The 20,431-nt window shown below is 43.6% G+C and overlaps 1 protein-coding gene across 10 annotated transcripts in view; it reads left to right on the forward strand.

Moving 5' to 3' along the window:
• The window catches only part of Ptprn2 (protein tyrosine phosphatase, receptor type N2), a 744,317-nt gene that overhangs the window by 263,054 nt on the left and 460,832 nt on the right, over positions 1 to 20,431 (forward strand). For all 10 annotated transcript variants that reach the window (XM_087552435.1, XM_087552436.1, XM_087552437.1 and 7 more), the window contains 1 exon segment: positions 15,453 to 15,555. In XM_087552435.1, the coding sequence (XP_087408561.1) occupies positions 15,453 to 15,555 (103 nt within the window).

Consider the following 20,431-nt stretch of genomic DNA (forward strand, 5'->3'; position numbering starts at 1 on the left):
GGGGAATCCAAATTGAGGTTCTGCATGGGAAATACGTGCCTTATGAAAAGTATTGCTTTCTTCTATAAATCTGTATTCTCTCCATTTTGGTATATACACGTGCTTGTGCATTTGTTCTCTCTCTCTCTCTCTCTCTCTCTCTCTCTCTCTCTCTCTCTCTCTCCCTCTTTCCCTCTCTGTATGTGGTGCATTTGCATGTGCACATGTGTATTCTGTTGTTTGCCTATTTTTAAAACTGTTTTTGAAAATGTTAAGTTCATTAGAAACACTTAGATTTTTGGATTCAAAGGAGTCCCCACCTCTCTGGCTGTAGAGAGACTCTAGCTCACAGCTCAGTTGTCCCTGGGTAGCGGCAATCATGACGTTGCTGCATCTGACACACAGGCTGGCCACGCTGTTCAGGGGAAAGCGGCATTCTATGCTGCGGGCTGGGATCAGGGCCCCTGCTGGGGAAGAGCTCTGCTTTTGGTTCTTAGACTGTGGTACAGACACTCATCCTGTCTTTGGTGTTTCCTGGGATTAAAGTGGGAGTCATGGTTTTAGAATTCTGTTTCAAAGTCTTCTAGGGTCTGACACATTTTCTCCTCTCTCAGAAATCTCTAGTTCTGTGCCCTCAGAAGCCGAGTGCTGTTATATTCATAAGCACAATTTTGTCACTGCAGTGGTTGTCATGGTGATGGTGACATCGGCACTCTCCCTGTTCCCTGTTCCCTGGGATGTATGGGGCTAGGAGCAGGGGTCAATGGTAACTTCCCTTCAGGTTGGATCACTGTTCTGTTCTTTTCCTTGCGGTATCTGAACAACACACTGCCTCAATTCTCTCTTCTGGAAATATAGATCATAGCTTCCCTCTTCCTCATCTCTGTGGAGGTACTGTCTCCTTTTTCTCCTCAATTCCTGATCTTTGTGACCTTCCATACAGGACAGCACCCACACATGTGTGGAAAACCTTCTGAGTCTACCCCCTCCCAAGCTATTGACTTTACTGGCCAACTGCCGGAATAGTGCCTTCCCTTCCATGATGGCTACTATATGACCAGAGCCTTTCTATCCAGGCTGATCAGGAAGGCAATGCATGAGGATGCCCAGTCTACATGCTGACATGTTTGCTCTGGAGTCACTTCATGCTCGAAAGAGCTGCTCTGACTACTGAACCGCCCCGCCACTCCCAGCCACCTTCCTCCCATCATTCTTGCTTCTAGGAATGTTTCCCTGTTCCCCAAGCATTCCCTTTTGGATTATTGTCATTAAATTTGCTGTTTTTCACATGACTCTCCTGCATGTAGGAGGTAGCCTTAGTTATTAGCTCAATGGGGTTGAATTACCAACACAACTGTATTATTTTGGTTGCGAGAGCGTTCTGTGTTGGTCCTTTTCCCAAAGTTTGAAAGCAAACATGAAGAATGTAGGTTATCCTACTTTAAAAAGTTCTGTGAACAAGTACAGGTGCACAGTGTGAAATGCTCGTTCTGGCCCGTCCCATTTCAAACCGCCTTTGTCAGCATTCCCCAAAGGGCCTGTCTTCCTTGAAACATCACGTTTGTCAGAACAGGAGGTTATCAAAACAGATTATGTATTCAGTGGTAGAGAAGCTTGTCTGAGGAGTGAGGATGAAGTCCTGAGTGATTGTGTATATCAGCCTGAGAATGACCATGTCAAGAACGCCAGCTCCACAGATCCATAGCAGTGGCAAGGCTTTCCCCTGGTCCACATATGGGTGCAGACAGATTATGCAGAAATAATTAATCACAACTTTCTCCTCTGGGATAGTGACAGCATGAGACTGCTCCCCTAAAATGACTGTACAGCCTGAAGATTAGGTAATTCACCCCCTTGTTCAGCAGTACATTATAAACCTGCTTCTTCACCCAGCTATGTATGAGAAACCAGTTTCCTCGTTCAGCTGTATGTATTAAATGCATTGATTTTTTTCTGGGCTGCTGGTGCATCTCTGTCAGAGCTCATGGCCCACCCCACCCCAGCTTTTCTGCACATGTCATTTCTTTATTCCCTACTGCTCCAGCCAAGTCAACCCCAAAGCCACAAGGTGGCACTGGTTCCAGGGACTTGACTTGCCACAGGTCACTTTGGCAATTCTCAGTATAGTCTGGGATCAGGACATTCTCAGCTTGAACTCTGAAAAGGCCTATATGTGGAGCTTGTCACTGAGGCCTTGGTCTCCCTTCCAGTGCTAGAGTGTTGTGGGATCCTGAGGGGCCTCCCTGATGTGCTATTATGTCCACATCAAAAGGACTCTTCTATTACATGTTGATTTTAATTTAATTCATGCTTTCCATGTATTCCTCAAACCTTAGGAGAAATGCATATCTAAATCTAATCTGTCTGTGAATCAACCAACCAATTACAGATAGCAACTGAGAATTTCCATTTTCAGTAGTCTTTAGAATCCCACAATCTTGGATCCCTCAGGAATGCGACTTGGTTTGATGGATGGAGAAATATCTTATGATGGTCACCACTGTCAATCTTGCCCTGTTTGTACCCCTATAACTGTAACCACCAAAATGAGTTTTTTTCAGCTATGGCTTGCTCAGTCTGCCTGACCCAGCCTCTGTCTACTCCACATCCATGAGTCAGTTGGGACAGCTATGACACCAGATATTCAGAATGATATGGCCACCAAGCAGAAGGGACCTACTGTGGCACTAGCTCCAAGCCAGCTATTTCTACACTCATCTCATTGGTCCATGTGGCCACCTCAAGAGATGTATCTAAATTGGGAGAAAGATACTGGGAGAGTAGACACAGCCTCTGTGGACCTTTGGAAGTGAACGTGGAAGCCCAGGCCAGAGGACTCAGCAGCAAGGCAGTTGAAAAAGTGGAGTTATCTTGGCTTCTCTGGAGAGCTTGTTAATATCATCCTACCCTCATAGGAGTGTTTGTTGGCATTGTCCATCTCTTGTAGCAGGGCTCCTTGGCATGGTCTCACGCTCATGAGTACATTGTTTGAAGTCATTTGCCAGATCGAGGTGGTAATACTCTTGTGGGAAATCTTGTTCTGTCCCTCAGATAACTCCCATGAAGCACTTTGACTTGACCATGGCCAGGGGTTCTGGAAAGCACATGACTAAACAGAGGTTGTCTCTGAAGGGAATCCCAGCTCCTTCATCCCCACAGTCTTTTATTTTTGTTTCTTTGCTCTCACTTCCAAGGGCCCAATAGCCACACTCCACAGGCTATGACCTCCAAGTCAGGGGAACAGTCATACATAGCACAGATGTCAGAGGCAGTATGGCAAACCAAAGCCCAGGCTAGGAACCATGCTGTGTGTTCAAACCTAGCAAGAAGGCTCACTGTCCCTTGCTCCTCCAAGCTCTTTCACCCCCTTCTCTTAACCCAGTTTGGAAGGTTCTTTCAGGCCACTTTAGGTTGGGATATACACAAATGTTATACACTCCTAGTGCTATTTTTATGTGTTGTTCAGTTTTTTGTTACTATAAGAAAACACCTGAGATAATTATGTCACAAATACAAAATGTTTGCTTTGGTTTATAGTTTTAAGGTTCCAGACCACGATTGGGTGAGATGGTTTCTCTTCGGTCTTTGATATTGCCAGATGGAAATGACAGGAACAGGTGACGGAGAAAACTGCTCACTTCATGGAAAGAATAAGAGATAGTAGGGGAAAAGGAGCTGGGATTCCCTTCAGGACAGGCCTCTGATGAGTCATGTGGTTTCCATAAGGATTCATCTTCTAAAAGTCCATATAGGTCATTAGTGCCGCCCCGGGGACTGAGACTTTAGTATTTAAGCCTTTGGAGGACTTTCACATCTAAACTATGGCATCATCTTCCTCAGGTGCAGTTGTATTATCACTATACAGCTCCAAAGGCATCCATTGCCCCCAGTGAATGCCATAAGGTCCAACACTTATGGACATGATATTCAACCTCTGGGTAGAATACTGCCTCCCACCCTGTCAGTCCTTTAACATCTCTCCTCATGTTGGTCAACTGCTGCAGAATTCTTCCTTTGACCTAGCTCTGTTAAAGTTCTCTGTTTTCTTTCAGCCTTAGCTCATATTTCCCTTATGAATCTTTATAGCCCCAGCTGGACTCTTCTGTTGCTTAACAGTTTGCCTGTAGCTTTCTCATTTCCTGACACCTTCTAACTGGGATCTTAGTTCATTGTGAACATGTATTTAAGCTGTGCTACTAACTGTAAATCAGGAACTGTGGCTGTTCTCACGCTGTAGGTAACTTGTACAGAACACAAGGGTAGTTTTTTTGTTATGAAAATGACATCAGCCAATAGGCAACCTTTGTTGGATCATTTTCGGCATTCACCATACACAGCTTCCTGAGGGTTCACCCAAGTTGTAATTCATACCAACCATTCTTTCATTGTTTCTTTTTTTCCTTTTTTTCATCTTTATTACATTGGGTATTTCTTATTTACATTTCAAATGTTATTCCCTTTCCTGGTTTCCAGGCCAACATCCCCCTTGCCTTCTATATGGGTGTTCCCGTCCCCATCCTCCCCCATTACCGCCCTCCCCACAACAATCACGTTCACTGGGGGTTCAGTCTTAGCAGGACCCAGGGCTTCCCCTTCCACTGGTGCTCTTACTAGGCTATCCATTGCTACCTATGAGGTCAGAGTCCAGGGTCAGTCCATGTATAGTCTTTAGGTAGTGGCTTAGTCCCTGGAAGCTCTGGTTGCTTGGCATTGTTGTACATATGGGGTCTCGAGCCCCTTCAAGCTCTTCCAGTCCTTTCTCTGATTCCTTCAACGGGGGTCCTATTCTCAGTTCAGTGGTTTGCTGCTGGCATTCGCCTCTGTGTTTGCCGTATTCTGGCTGTGTCTCTCAGGAGCGATCTACATCCTGCACTTCTTTGCTTCATCCATCTTGTCTAGTTTGGTGGCTGTATATGTATGGGCCACATGTGTGGCAGGCTCTGTTCTAAACTTTGTCTCCCTATCCCCTCGTAAGGGTATTCTTGTTCCCCTTTTAAAGAAGGAGTGAAGCATCTGCATTTTGGTCATCCTTTTATAGCTTCATGTGTTCTGAGCATCTAGGATAATTGGAGCATTTGGGCTAATATCCAGTTATCAATGAGTGCATACCATGTGTGTTTTTCTGTGATTGTGTTACCTCACTCAGGATTCATCGTTTCTTTATAGTACTTCGTGATATGGATATACCACCAAGTGCTTATTAACCCTTCATTTACCGGTGGCTATCTGGAGTGTTTCCCAGATGGGCTTTTATAATGAACAATATTTTTGTACATGGTAGGCTATTATTATAAACAGCATTAAATGTTCAACACACACACACACACACACACACACACACACACACACTTTCCTTTCTTTGGGATAAAGGCCAGAGTCTCTGTTGTTGGGTGGCATAGTAAGTACGTGTTCATTTTATATTCCCATCTGAAAATTAAAGTGATCCAGTCTTTCCATATCCTTCTCAGAACTGAGCACAGTTCCCGTTACTTATCTTGGCTGTTCTGGTGGGCGTGGAAAGATATCAATTTGCATCTCCCTGATGGCCGATGGTGATGTGAATCTTTTCATGTGCGGAGGTTCAGCACTGAAATGTCTCCTCATGTCTCTTGCCCATTTTATAAAAACTGGTTTGTTTTCAGTGTTTGGTTTGAGAGTTTTGTCTCCACTCCAGGCCCTGGTGTATGTGGTTTCTCTCCCACTTGGCTCTTGTCACTTTATCCCCTCAATAGAGCTTTTGGTGAAGCAAAGTGTTCTGATTTTGAGAAAATTCAATTGACCAGTTTGTCTTTCTGTGGACATTCAGTGCAAGTCTAAGAGCTTTGACTCAGTCCTAGGTCCCGGAAGTAATCTCTTTTTCTTTGTAGAAAACTTTAAACTTACATCTATGTCATTTTATTATGTGTCCATTTTATTTGCACAGACACCAGATGTGGAATCTCTAGTCTTGTCTGTGGATGCACAATCACTCCAGTGGGAGAGGCAAAGTTTTATGGAGTTATTTTTGAAAACTCTTTTTTTTTTTCAAAAATCACTTCTACGTATTTGTATGGGTCTATCTTTGTGTTTCCCAGTCTGTTTTATGGATTTTGTTATCTATTCTTCCACTGAATGTAGTTTGTATTATTATACCAATGTAATTAGATTTATGGTGCCCTAATAGTGACTTATCTGGCTATTTTCCTCTTTTCCTCCCAATTTAAAACCACTCTGGTTAATTTATTACTCCATATAAGCATTTCTATCTACCAAAATGTTGGAGCTTTAGGTCCATGGATATGACACACTTCCTATTTTTCAGACTTTTAAATAAATAAAATTTTAGCATATGAGTCTTGCATGTTTTGCCAGATTTAAACACTATTATTTTAAATTTTTGAGTGGCATGCAGTGAAAGTTAGCTAGATGGGCATAGATAAACAAGGAAAGTAGAAAAGTATCCTGAGATCCTTGCTCCCAGAAGACACTACAACAAAAATGGCAGGTAGACATGGGACAAGAGAACCCAGTACCCATAAAATATGCCTAAGCCAGCACCCACTAGGGAACTCCTGGCCTCAGGATCTCTCCAGTCTTGAAGGAATAAAGCAGTTAGTTTTTATTTTTCTCACAACTTAGTCTTCAATGTTTTCTGAATGTTCAATATTTTTGTTGCAAGAGAATGAGCTCAGCAATCTCCCTAGGCAACAATTAACACTCCCAATACATGTATTTATTGCTCTTACTTTCAATGTCTCTCAATCTTATTTATACATAGGTTTTAATTTTTCATGATCTTGTGACTTCCAAGTAGACAAGCATGTTTCAGACTTCCTTCATTCATGGTCCTAAAATACCAGACACTGAAACTCATGGTCACCAAAGGTCAACCCAAGACAGAGGCTTTGAGCTCATTGTTCCATATAGTGAAGATCAAAATGTGAAGTCTCATGGGATTATGCAAAGGGGAAATAAGCTTCATTAAGAATTACAGACAACTGAAAAATTAAGGAAAAATGAGAGAAGCTTCCAAGCCTGGAAAGGCTTCCAAGAGAGGGGGAAAGTCTTTGGAAACCCTTTGTCTATGGCACAAACTGAACAAATGTTGTGTTAATCTCTATTGAGATTGGTTCCTGCTATCATGAGCCAAGCCAATGGAGGACCCACATCCTCCAGGCATGTCCATTTATCCCAACCAGAAGATGATCATGATCTGCTGTTGTACCCCCTTTGTCCATCTCTGATGTGTGCTTCATTAGCTGTTGACCTTAACTGTTTTTAGCTGTTATTCACTGGCTGATGTTGCTGCCTCTGACCTGGCAGCTACCTAAAGTCTCCTTAATTGTACCAGGCCCTCTGTGTTCTCACAGCTGCCAAGAAGTAGCTGCCTTTGTCCTTAGTTAACTCCTTGTCTATGGGATGGTCAGGGTCACCTTTCCTAAACTAGACAGAGGCTTCTTGTTTGAAGCCAACCTTGTTTACAGTTTAGTCTGTTGCAATTAGCTGCACTAGGAATCAGGATGTAAGGAAGATACATCAGTGACTTAAATGTACTCCTCAAGCATTAGCAACCAGAGAGCATCTGGTCTTCCATCACTGGCCCAGAACCCTGTTCTTCCTCACATCTCATATTCAACCACAGCTCTCTTATTTCTCTTCCTGAGTGCTCCATGCACTGCCATTTTGGCTTCTAATATCCAGCCTCTACTTTCACTGTAACAGATGTGGATAACATTCAGTTTTTAGTGTGGACTCTTTCCTGTTACCATCTACAGAGTCAGATCCTGCAGTGTTACTACTGTGTAATTCTTAAGTGGTCACAGTGTCAAACTACCTACTCAGTGCTTACTTTTATACCAATAGCTTAGTGCTGCCCTCAGGGAAGCTTATGCTCACAGTGGGAAGTAGCTTATGCAAAGACTCACAACTGGTCAAAGTATGGAGAGTAAATGTGGAGCATTGGGCCCTACGTGGGACATTTATAGAATCTCTTCCAAGGCTCAGAGAACATCACAGAAAGGGTAGAGAAAATAAAAGACCCAAAAGTTGCAGATTAGTGCTGGGAACAGTGCCTTCTGCACATGAAGTGCCCATCACACTTCTCTTAAGTAGTGCTGAACTTAATTTGCTGATATTGTCAATGACATTTCTTTCCTACATTCATGATGGAGATTGATCTATATGTGTCTTTTTATTTTCATTTTTTCATTTTACATCACTTATTGCTGCCCTGACTCATGGTCACCCCTTTCACAGTTCTTTCCTCCAACATCCTCTTCCCCTCTCCTTTGAAAGGGTGGAGTCTCCCCCATATATATACCCTCAGCACATCATGTCTCTGCGGGGCTAGGCACATCCTCTCCCACCGAAGGGAGATAAGACAGCCCAGCTAGAAGAACATATCCCATATATAGGCAACAGCTTTTTGAATAGCCTATCCTCCAGTTGTTCAGGACCTATATGAAGATCAAACTGCACATCTACATATATGTGGGGAGGCATAGGTACGGCCTCTGTATGCTCTTTTGCTAGTGATCAGTCTCTGAGAGCCCTAATGGTCCAGGTTAGTTGACTCTGTCTTTGTGGGGAGTTCCTATCTCACTTTGGGGGGAGGCTTGATCTTTCTCCCAACTCTTCCATAAGAGTGCTGAAACTCCATCCACGTTTTGGGTGTTGGTCTCTACAGCCTTCTGAGTCAGCTGCTTGGTGGAGCCTCTCAGAGGACAGCTGTGCTAGACTCTGATCTAAAGCGTAACAGGGTATCATTAATAGGGTCAGGGATTGGTATTTGCCCATAGGATGGATGGGTCTCTAGTTGGGCTCATAATTGCTTGACCATTCCCACTGTCTCCGCTCCATTTCCTGTCCCTGCATTTCTTGTAGACCAGATAAATTTTGGGTCAAAGGTTTGGGTGGGTTTTGATGTACCTAGTGTCCTTATAGATCCACTGGGCGTCTTGCCTGGATAGAGGAGGTGGCTTCTTCAGGTTCCACATCTCCAGTGCTGTGAGTTGTGGGATGATGTCATCCAGGCGAGGCAGGTACAAGATAGAATGAGGCCTGTCATTTGATGAGAAGGAAGGATGGGGAGGAGAAAAGTTTGAGGGAAGAGGAGGAGACTGGAACAGAATGGAGGAGGAGACAGGAGGAGAAGTCACCGAGAGAACATGGAGGCTGATGTTAAGATTCCATGCTGTAAGGCGAATGCCAGCAGCAAACCACTGAACTGAGAATAGGACCCCTATTGAAGGAATCAGAGAAAGAACTGGAAGAGCTTGAAGGGGCTCGAGACCCCATATGTACAACAATGCCAAGCAACCAGAGCTTCCAGGGACTAAGCCACTACCTAAAGACTATACATGGACTGACCCTGGACTCTGACCTCATAGGTAGCAATGAATATCCTAGTAAGAGCACCAGTGGAAGGGGAAGCCCTGGGTCCTGCTAAGACTGAACCCCCAGTGAACTAGTCTATTGGGGGAGGGCGGCAATGGGGGGAGGGTTGGGAGGGGAACACCCATAAGGAAGGGGAGGGGGAGGGGGATGTTTGCCCGGAAACGGGGAAAGGGAATAACACTCGAAGTGTATATAAGAAATACTCAAGTTAATAAAAAAAAAAAGATTCCATGCTGCACCTTTACAAGTTGTTATGAATGTTCTTAAGGGATGGATGTGTGCTGGGCTTTGTATGTTTAGGTGGGCAATTATATCTTATTAATTGGATCAGAGGTTACTGGGATGTATGTTCTTTCTTGTGGAGAATTGTGGGAGAGTGTATGGCAACAGAGACACTGGGCTGCCATGGAGTAGGGATGTGTGTTTCTGGCAAGATATCTAGCAGGTATCTTGGGACACTGCAGTGCCGGATCTAGTGGGGGATAAAAGAAAAACTTTTTTATAATTTCATGACAGCAGTGAGTCACAGCTAAAGTCACCCCCATTGATTCTTGGGAGCCTCCCCTATTTCAGGTCTCTGGTACATCTTTGAGATGCTCCCCACCTTTCCACCCCTTCCAGTTGTAGATTTTCATCCATTTTCATGGCCATTTTCTGGCCCTCACTCCTGTCTCTTTCTATATCTGATCCTGAACCCCTGCTACCCCATTTCCTCGCCAGCCCAGGTTAATATCCACTTACAAGTGCATGTATACCATACATGTCCTTTGGGTCTTGGTTACTTTCATCTGCCTTTCTTAGCAGAGTAATATTAGTCATGGAATGAACTGGGAACTGTTTCTTCCTCATTTATTTTCTGTGAGAACCCATGCATAATTCATGTTAATTCTTTAAGCTTTTTATAGAGTTTATAGTGATGCCATTTGAGTCTATATATTTCTTTGAGGGAAGGATTTTAATTCTGAATTTAAAATTTCTAATAATTACACATCTAATCAAACAATTCATTTGAAAATGGGTAGATTGTGGCTATTTGTGTTTTTGAGGAATTAGCCCATTTTGTCAATATTAAGTTTATCCTGATGGAGTTGTTCATTTCATTATTCTTTTTCCTTGTGTGTGTGTGCGTGCGTGCGTGTGCACGCCTTGATGCCTGCAACATCTGGTACCTCTCACTTCACTGATAATATGAGCAATCTTCAATCTCTTTTTCTTCTTTTTCCTTAATTTGTTAAAAATCACTGATTTCTCTCTTTTTTTCTAACTTAAAATTCATTAACTTTGTCTCCTTTACTGTTGCTTTGAGTGTATTTTATTGTTCTTTACATCAATCTCAATGTAGGATTTAGGTTACTGATTGGGGAATTTTCCTCTTCGTCAATGTAAACATTTGTGCTGCAAATTCTACTCATTGAACTGGCCTGTGTACCATAAACATAGACATGACTTTACATTTTCATTTTTATTCAGGTCCATTCCTTTCTCCCTCAGATTGTCATTGATCTATGGGCTACTTATACGTATGTATAATATCCACGTCTGGGACTTCCCCGGTGCCTTTCTGCTCCTGACTTTGCTTCAGTGTGTTAGACCCACACTGAGCCACATTCAGTGTGGCTCTAACTCAATGATTCTGTTATCCAGCTTTCACCAGCTCAAGAGATGGTCTGCTGTGGTACATTTTCCACAAGGGATTAGATGTGCCCTGCCCTTGCTGGGTAGAGTGATCCAGTATTCATCAACTGCACTGTTGGCTGCTTCAGAACTGATTGTTCTCTGTTTAGTTGTTTGTGGAAGAAAAAGACTAGCCAAGAAAGTGATTTTGAAACCTGCTTCTGATATTGTCTGGTCTGTTTCTCCTTTATAGATATAATTTCTGCCTTGCATATTCTGCTGACATGTTGTTCGGCACACAGTTATTAGGATTGGATCACTATGTCTTCTGTGCATTAGCTCATCCACTGTTGTGCGTGTCCCTGTTCTGTCTCTGATAATCTCTACTCTGCAGGTTTATTCCCATGATTCCAGGCTGCCATCCTCTAATGTGTACATAGTGTAGTGTTTATCCATGTGCCCAATTTCATTCTTTCTATATGATTTTCTTAGAAAATTTACATGGGTAATATAAAGTTGAGTATTGAAATATTTTCTCATTGTTATATTTTAACACACTGACATTGAGTATAATGATTGACATTTTAAAGCTTCAATGTTGCCCTGCCCACTTCCTGTTTTTCTCCTTTCTTTCTTCCAGTGCTGAGTAAGCCCAGAGCCTCACACACAGGTTGAGTAGATGTGGTATTGCTGAGCTTCACTCCCAGCTTGTTTCTCTTTTTATGTATCTGTTCGCTTTCCTTGGGTTACTTTTAAGTATTAGGAAATTCATTGTATCAGTAGCACTTCCAAGTGTCTATCTTCAATACCTGGCTGCTTGAGACACTATGTTGCATGCACATGAGATACTATGTTGCATGTACGTGACTCAGCAGCTTGTTGGCCTCTTCTTTTATCCTTGTTTATGACTCTTGGCCTACCCTTTTACTGATAACATAATTGTCTAGCATTGCCTTTGTCCATCCTTAGGAGAATATGGATGCTCTGAGGGGTGATTCCACTTTCAGACATGGGAAAAGCAGTGTAGTGTGAGCTGTGCACGTTTCCTGTCCTTTCCTGATGCTCTGTTTCCTTCCTCCATCGCTTCCTCTGTATTCTGAGCAGTTATATAGTGGTTCTTTTAGAGTCGGTCTTTTGTAGTGGTGGAAACTTATTTTGTTCCACTTGAGAGTGTCTTATTTACCCCTCATTCCCGAAGGCCCTCCTGGCTGACTCAGACATGTTTACATTCATCTGCATTCCTTCCTGGCTGACATATTCAGAAGGTAGGGAGAGGCTCTTCTTCTTATGACACCTAAGACCTAGCTGCTTTCTGTGTCTTACCTTCTGATGATGAATCCTGTCATTGGGTTGACCTTTTCCACATTGGTATGGGATCATTTGGGGCAGCATCAATACTTTTTCTTTATAGGTTTTCAGAAATTTAATGATCATGAGTGTCTTAGTTAGGGGTTTTACTGCTGTGAGCAAATACTATGACCAAAGCAACTCTTATAAGGACAATATTTAATTGGGGCTGGCTTACAGGTTCAGAGGTTCAGTCCATTATCCCCAAGGTGGGAATATGGCACTGTCCAGGCAGGCATGGTGCAAGATATATTTTCTGAGACTCCCCACTTCCTCCTTTGTTTCATATGGGGTTTCACAGTTACTTACTGAATATGTGGCTTCTTCAAACCTTTGTCTGACTGTTGCCATGTGTGTCATCCCATTGCTGGTGTCCCTTCACTCTGCTTGTACCAGTGACGTCCCAGAGAAATCTGTGCTGTTTCCTTTGAGAGCCCGGGTTCTATTTAAACTTTGTGATCTGACCAGCTTTAACTGGTGCTGTTCTGTGACATAGGGTAGGGCACTCTTTGCAGCAAACAGTGGGGGGAGGCTCAGATCCCTCTGAATTTTTCTGCATCTAAGGGTAGGGAGGTGTGGGAATTCCAGCCTGTAGTTCTACCTTATATCATAGGTAGGGGCAGGATAAGCTGAGTGGTGTATGAAGATGCTTCATCATGGTGTAGGAGGAAATAATCCTAGGATTCTCAGCCAGGAAGTTGGGTTGAGAGTGGTACTTTCTTGTAGAGCCCATCACTGTCTGATACTCTTTGGTCTTTATGGGATGTCCTTCCCTGGTCTCAGACAGAGAGAACTAGCTCTATCTGGAGCTCTTTTGTCTGCTCCCAGGGCATTCACGGCTTGGTGTCTTTAGCTCCACGTCTGGGCACATAGAGAAAGGGAAAGCTTTGCTGTAGGTTCCTTCTTCACAAGTTCTCTCCAGCCTCAGCCCTCCATATCTACAGTCTCTAGAAGTTGCCAGTGAGTGAACAGGGGACATTTAGTCTTCTACTTTCCTGCATGTAGATCATCTTCTCGCCTTCGTGCAGATGACCTTCTCTTCCAGGGTACTCTGGTTCTTTGTTAGTTCAGAGTGATGCTCAGTCCATTTCCTTCCCAACACAGAAATACTTACGTTTTGCTCAAACAAAGGCTTAGAAGTCTGGGCTGGTGTCTGGATCCCTTTCAGACTGCCTGTGCAGCTGGCTCCACCCTGACCATCATGCTCCTGAAGCCCTGTCACAGAAGCTCAGCATATGTAGCACTGTGTCCAAGCAATGTGCTCCTTGGATGACAGCTTGTGTGTGTTTGTGTGTGCTTGCATGTGCATGGATTTATGTATCTTTATGTGCAGGCATATGTGTTACGCATTTGTGTGCACAGGAAGCCAGGGGACAATCTCTGGTGTTATTTCTCTGGAGTAATCTCTGCTGTTTTTTAAGACAGAGTCTGTCATTGGCCTGCTAGACTGCCCAGTGAGCCCTGGGAATCCCTGGGGCTCTACCTCCTTAATTCTGGGGTTCTAAGCATGTGCTCTCATGCCCATGCTTTTTAAATGTGGGCTCTGTAGATCAAACAGACCCTTGAATATGCAAGCTGTGCATTTTACCAACGGAGTCATCTCCCCAGCCCAGAAGATGACATTTTTAATGAAATTTTTTTTCATGCAAAGTTCCTTTATGCTCTCAAGTATCTGTTGCCTGATAAATATTAATGTTAAGACTGTCCTTGGGGGATAGCATGTTTAAAATACGCTTGTTTTCTAAACCCAAAATGCTAGCTGTTGTGTTAACATCACAAAGTGTTTTCATTGAGAATGCTCCTGGGAACGGACAGAGGGGGGGGACTCAGAAGCAAGCCCGGCCAAGGACTTGAGCTTCTGTTGCCTTCACCACAAAACACTGCAAGCTACAGGGACTGGGCTGAATTCCCTGCAGTGACTTACTTCCCACAGAGAGATGCTCTGAAGGACCTAGGGTTGAACCCAGAGTCCTCTTGATATTTTCACCATTGGGCCTCCTGGGATTTAGGATGTGCCAGCCATTTGATTCTTACCATCTGTAAGCTTGAAGAATTCACATTTTCATTAATAATACTTAAATATGTTCGTGAAAACCACTACTCTATACTTTAAATTTCATCTAGAGTGTATGCTGTAGGCTTCATTACCACACTAGACACACGTGCATATGCAGACACAAATATACACACATGTGCACATATACCTTCCCATGCATACACATATACTCTCGTACGCATGATCATCACACATGAACACACATGCATACACATTTGCATGTATGCAAACATGTACATACACAGAGCTGTCCTAACTTAAAGGCTTTGTAACTTGTTTTTTTGCACAGAGCATAAAAATATACCTCTGTAATTATGTGATGCTTAGTGATTAGATAATTATGGATAATTGCATGGGGTAACTCTAAGTGTGAAAGCGTTACCGTAAGATCTAAAATGTACAAATTGCATAATAATTATTCTTGGGAGTTATTTGGTAATTCTGAGCATAATTATCATGTGATCCACAGTGCATGTAATTAATGCACAATCGCATGGATTTTTGCCTTCATAACTGCTTCCCCTTGTTATAAAGCTCTTTGTCACAACATTTGAGTGTAAATATAATGTAATTGGCTCTGAGATTTAGTACATTAAATCCACAGTAATTGCTTCACAAGAACCCTATCCAACCAAACGCTGGGCTCCCGGGCAGGATGGGTTAGGGAAAACAGTTGTTCCAATGTGATGTGGCAACCAGGTCAGCAGAACAGTGGGTGTGCTGAGCAAGGCAGTACAGCCGGTATGCTTGGCAACTACATGCACATTGATGAGGGGGCCATCTTCACTGCCAGTGAAACTAGCCAGGTAGACAAGGTCCATCTTCTGCATTAGAAAAGTCTCTCTTGGTTTCTGTTTCCTTTGTCTGCCAGCCAACACCTCATTCTACCTATTTTTAAAAGAATGGGGCAAAACACTGACTGTCCTTTGTGCTTGGAGATTTAAGGAAAGCTAAAGGAGATCTCACCAAACCTCACAAGGCCCCATGTTTTTCAGGAAGAGCAGGGGTCTGTAGGAGTCTGGAGTAAAAGTTTAGCCACATTTGCAAATTCATGCTTCAGGTTATTTTCCTTTCCCCACAGGTTTCACGTGGCAAGATGACTATACCCAGCGTGTGATCGCCCAGGAGCTTTCAAACCTTCCCAAAGCCTACCTATGGCATGAGGAAGCTTCCAGCCCAGCCAGGTAGGTGTGGGCATGGCTTCCTCTTCTTGTTCTCAGCCATAGCCATATCATTAAGTTTGGTTACTTTTAGCAAAGCAACCCCCACCTCTTGGGTGTAGAATGGATACGCATGAGGAAGGGGACGCTCTGCAAGGGCATCTTTATCAGTGGAGCAGTGTGGTGCCGTGGACACTGAGAGGCACACGGCAGGTCTTTTCTTACTTGTCCTTGAGACCCTAGAAGAGCCCTGCACCTTCAGAGCCATGGTCTAGCAAGATGAGGTTAAGGACTCTGGTTTCTTGCTAGGAAATTGTATTAACTACATTGCAATGAGCAGGGTTAATTCAGAAAGTCACGGTCTCTCTCCGAAAGCACAGCAGCCTTTATTGAGCAACGATTTGTTCTGTGCCATCTCATTCACCTGCACTTACAGCTGTAGGGTGATGACCTGGGAGTCCCACTTCCCATAAGTCATGAGATGAGAAACATTGCCCAAGGAGAAACTACTGGGAGAATGAGCCTGGTCTGGCGTGCTGTACTCTGAGATTAAAGAACAGACCTTTGGGACTTTTCTCAAAGGCTTAGTTTGCACTGTCCTTTGTTTCCCTAAGCAACAGAAGATTCCTGAACTAAACTTTCTGTGTACATTGAGTGAGTCAGAGCCCCAAGTCATCACAGAGGCCATTTCAAATTTAGTGGGGCCAACGGTAAAAAACAGGCTAAAAGTGGGCACTTGGGTAGGACAGTGAGTCTGCGTGTGGTATGAATGGAGTCTCTGTGCTTCATACAGAGTGGATTAACATTCTTGGAGACATCCTTTATAAAGATACTTATGTATGTATGATGCATGTATATATGTATGTGTATGTTTTTCATCAAATTGTAGATGCATTTAAGAACTTAAAGATTTATAAAAATTAGTATAAATTACATAAACAGTTCATTTATTATGCAGATTGTTATATGTGTGTGAACATATATACTTATTATAAATCTTAAATATATCTTGATGGATACCATGTGTGTAGACATCTGTCTGTCTTTTTTTTTTTTTTTTTTTTTTTGGTTCTTTTTTTCGGAGCTGGGGACCGAACCCAGGGCCTTGCGCTTCCTAGGTAAGCGCTCTACCACTGAGCTAAATCCCCAGCCCCTAGACATCTGTCTTGAATGCTTACTTAATCATAAAGACAATGGCAGTGACTTTCTTTCATTTGTCTTGAGGAGTGTTTCTGTCTTTAGCTCAGAGAAGGCCTGAGGCAGGGTTTTAAAACAAGAACTTTCTGCTCTCCTGAATTCCTTCCTTCCTCCTGAGTGGAAGGGAATTAGCCCCATCATCCATCTCTAAGGATAACCAGAGCTTCTGGAGGACCTGGTTAGGTATCTCCAGACTCTTGTCCACTCTCTGAGCCCTGTCCCATCAAGGAGGGTTGGTTTCTTGGCTCCAGTGTCCTCCGGGTCTCTTAGTCTTTGCTTTCCTTTGACACCCGGGATATTGTCCATTATACGAACAGCAGAGGAAGGCCAGGCTCTTCTTCCTGGCTCCTTACTCAAGGCCCAGACTCCACTGTGTCATAACCCTTTCTCCATACCCCCTAAGTCCGATACGAATTCCCCACACTTTGACCATCTGACCTCTCACCTTTGTCTTTATCAATCTAGGAGATTCCCATGAGATACTGTGGGCCTTTGGGACTCCATGGAGACCCTACAATTGAATCACAGCTGTAACACAGCCTGACCCCAGCTCCCTGTATTTTGACCCCTGTATCTTCCTCCCTGCCTTTTTTGGCTCCTAGTTCCCTGCCCCCTGCTTCCCATCCCGTTTTCTTCACCACATCATTGTCACCCGTCAATTGCACAATTCTCCATTTTTACCCCCAAAGTCACCAGGAAACTTTTCTTTATCATTGAAATAATCTATTCCCTGATATATTTAAACATCATCTTTCTTTGTACATAAATCTCACAGTCTCTTATTGTTAGTGTCTTCAAAGAAAGCTGTCTCCTAGAGACTTGCAGGATGTTAGCCTAGTGCCCACGTGCTGCCCTGTCAGCCTGAAGAAACGGTTCAGCCCTGTGTGTCTATAATCCCTGTGACAGTTTAAACTTAAGTTCTCCTTTCATCTACTTAAAATAATTTCTTTTGAAAAACCCTATTTCTCAAGTTTTCTTCTTTCTGTTATCTTTAGATGTACTGTTTTTAAGTGTAGCTTCTTGAGTTAAGTTGGAGATCTGGTTTACATTGCTTCTGAATGTGGCCTTGGCGTCACCTCCTCCTGAGCTTTTCTCTGTATACCTGTGACTGTCATTTCACATCTTTTTGGAACAATTAAGGCATATAACATTTTCCTTCCTCTCACATTTCTGTGCTTTAGCCTGAAAATTTGTGAGCTAAATGCTATTGCTTTTCAGTCCACTGTTAGATTTGAACTCTTTAGCAAATTTGAGGTTTTTTTTTCGTGGCCCCGTTTGTGCAACAGCTTTTCTGTTTCCAGTGGATGGCTCAAAAGTATATTTCTACCCACTATGTTCAGCATACACACTTACCTATGTACTTTATAACTTTATGTACAATATGCCGTGATTTTAATTTCAAATACAAATGTCAGTAGCATTACGTGTGAACTTAGGATGTCTTTGTTCATAGTTTGGCTTAATAAAATGCCTCAGGTGAAACCTCCTTTGACATGGTCCCTCTTCTTCACCAGTATCGTGCTTTATGAGCACTGCATTCCGGTCTTGGACTGTCATTCTGCAACCCTGTCCAGATGCCTGTAGCTGTGACCATCAGGAGCCTGAGAGCCCCTGCTGTATCCCCAGCTTCTGCCTCAGGATGGTGCTGCTGCTCTCACTTTGCCTTTGCCTCCTGGTTAATCTGTGGCCTCCTTTAAAATCTGACACTTGGACACTTTTGTTTGAAGTACAGGCTTCATAACCAATGCCGAACAGCTTCCGGGAGATGCGTGGGAGCCCAGCAGGGCATCCAGACTGCAGTGCTTGGGCCTCTCTCTCCTCTGTGCACTGTGCTTTGCCTGCATTTGTCTTCCTCGGCATTTTAAATAACTGTGTCTGATTGTAAATTCACAGATAGCCATCACCCCAGGTTTCCAAGCAACAGACTTATTCAATTATTAATTAAAATAGCCCGTGTGTCCCCAATCCCTAGAGAGTAGGGGCCAGTTTTGCTCTAGCGCCTTCCCTTTCTACTCCATACACTTCCTTCTTGTTCTACCAGAGCCCATCCCACTAGCATAAGTTACAAAGGTCACTGAATTTATGAAAGGAGGGGAAGGTGAGGGACCTGCAATGTATCTGATCAAGAGTCCTTCAGGTTTTCCTCATTTCAAGTGGATTCAGAGCTGGGCAGATTCACGGGTGGTCATGAAATGGAGTTTGGAACTCTTTCTTACATGGCACTGATTTCCAGAGAGACAGAACAGCTCACCTCAACAAATCAGTGATTCATTCATACTGAAGATAAGGCTAAATGTTGTGGGGTACACTGTATGCCTCTTGTCCTGGTCCTTGGAGGCTGAGGCGGGGAGATGGAAAGCTCAAGACCGGCCAGAACTGTAGAATGAAATCCTGTCTTAGTCAGGGTTTCTAGTCCTGCATAAACATCATGACCAAGAAGCAAGTTGGAGAGGAGAAGGTTTATTCAGCTTACACTTCCACATTGCTGTTCATCACCGAAGGAAGTCAGGACTGGAATTCACATAGGGCAGGAAGCAGGAGCTGATGCAGAGGCCATGGAGGGATGTTTCTTACTGGCTCTCTTCCCCTCTCTTGCTCGGCTTGCTCTCTTATAGAACCCAAGATTACCACCCCAGGGACAGCACCAGCCACAATGGGCCCTCCCACCCTTGATCACTAATTGAGAAAATGCCCAACAGCTGGATCTCATGGAGGTATTTCCTCCTTTCTCTGTGGTAACTCCAGCTTGTATCAAGTTGGAACACAAAACCAGCCAGTACAGACCCTGTCTCAATTTCTTAAGAAATTGGAGGAGGAGGAGAGTTACAGGGTAGCTCAATGATAAGATGCTCATTAATATGTGCAAACTCTGGGCTCCATTTTCAGAGGAGATGGAGGGCGGAGAGACAAAGGACAGAACTTGGTCTTACTTTGAGGATCCCCACTTGATCCATAAGCTGAGAGAGCAGCAGTCACAGCCGGTCATTTGTCTTCCCACACATATAAGTCTTGCCTCAGGTAGAGGCCATGTGGTGCTCTGAATTGGACAGAGCCATGTGGGGATCAGCACAGGGTATGTCAGATGTCCCTGTGAAGAGTGAGGCTTGCCACACACAGTATCACTATGAACGAAAGACCTGGCTGTCTTCTGCAGATCTGAGATGGGAACTAGGTGGCTGGTGTACGTGGGTACTGTCTCCACAGTCCATGTTGCTTGGCCCAGGTCCTGCATGTGAAGCCAAGTGACATGAAAGGAAAGTCGCTGAGTCCCTCTTTGCCCTCCTTAGCTTCTTTTCATCCCACCGATTACACAGCAAACTTTTAGCAGTATGTGCAAGGGCAGAAAACACAGCACATTCAAGGGTGGGCACAAAACATGGAGTCCAGGTGTGAGAGACATTCGACCTTTTAGAAGGTGGAAATGTTCCCAAAAATTGTTGGCTACCTTGAACCAATCAATCTGGCAAAAGTCCATGTTGATTGCTACATGTATCCAGAATGATGGTGGTTTCTCAGTAATCATGACTTACTGCAGAGTCACAAACTATGTCCCATGCACAAAAGAGACACAGGCAAGACAAATAGGGACACTTAGAGGCACCTTCACGATCTGCCTCTGTCTGCATTGATTATCGATTGGTGAGAAAAAATAAAGTGCCTGAAGAATAAATAGACCAGCTAAATTACAATCTAATAACATAGA

The sequence above is a fragment of the Rattus norvegicus genome, chromosome 6 (genome assembly GCF_021556685.1).
Source record: "Rattus norvegicus strain SHRSP/BbbUtx chromosome 6, alternate assembly SHRSP_T2T, whole genome shotgun sequence".
NCBI classification, from domain to species: Eukaryota; Metazoa; Chordata; class Mammalia; order Rodentia; family Muridae; genus Rattus; species Rattus norvegicus.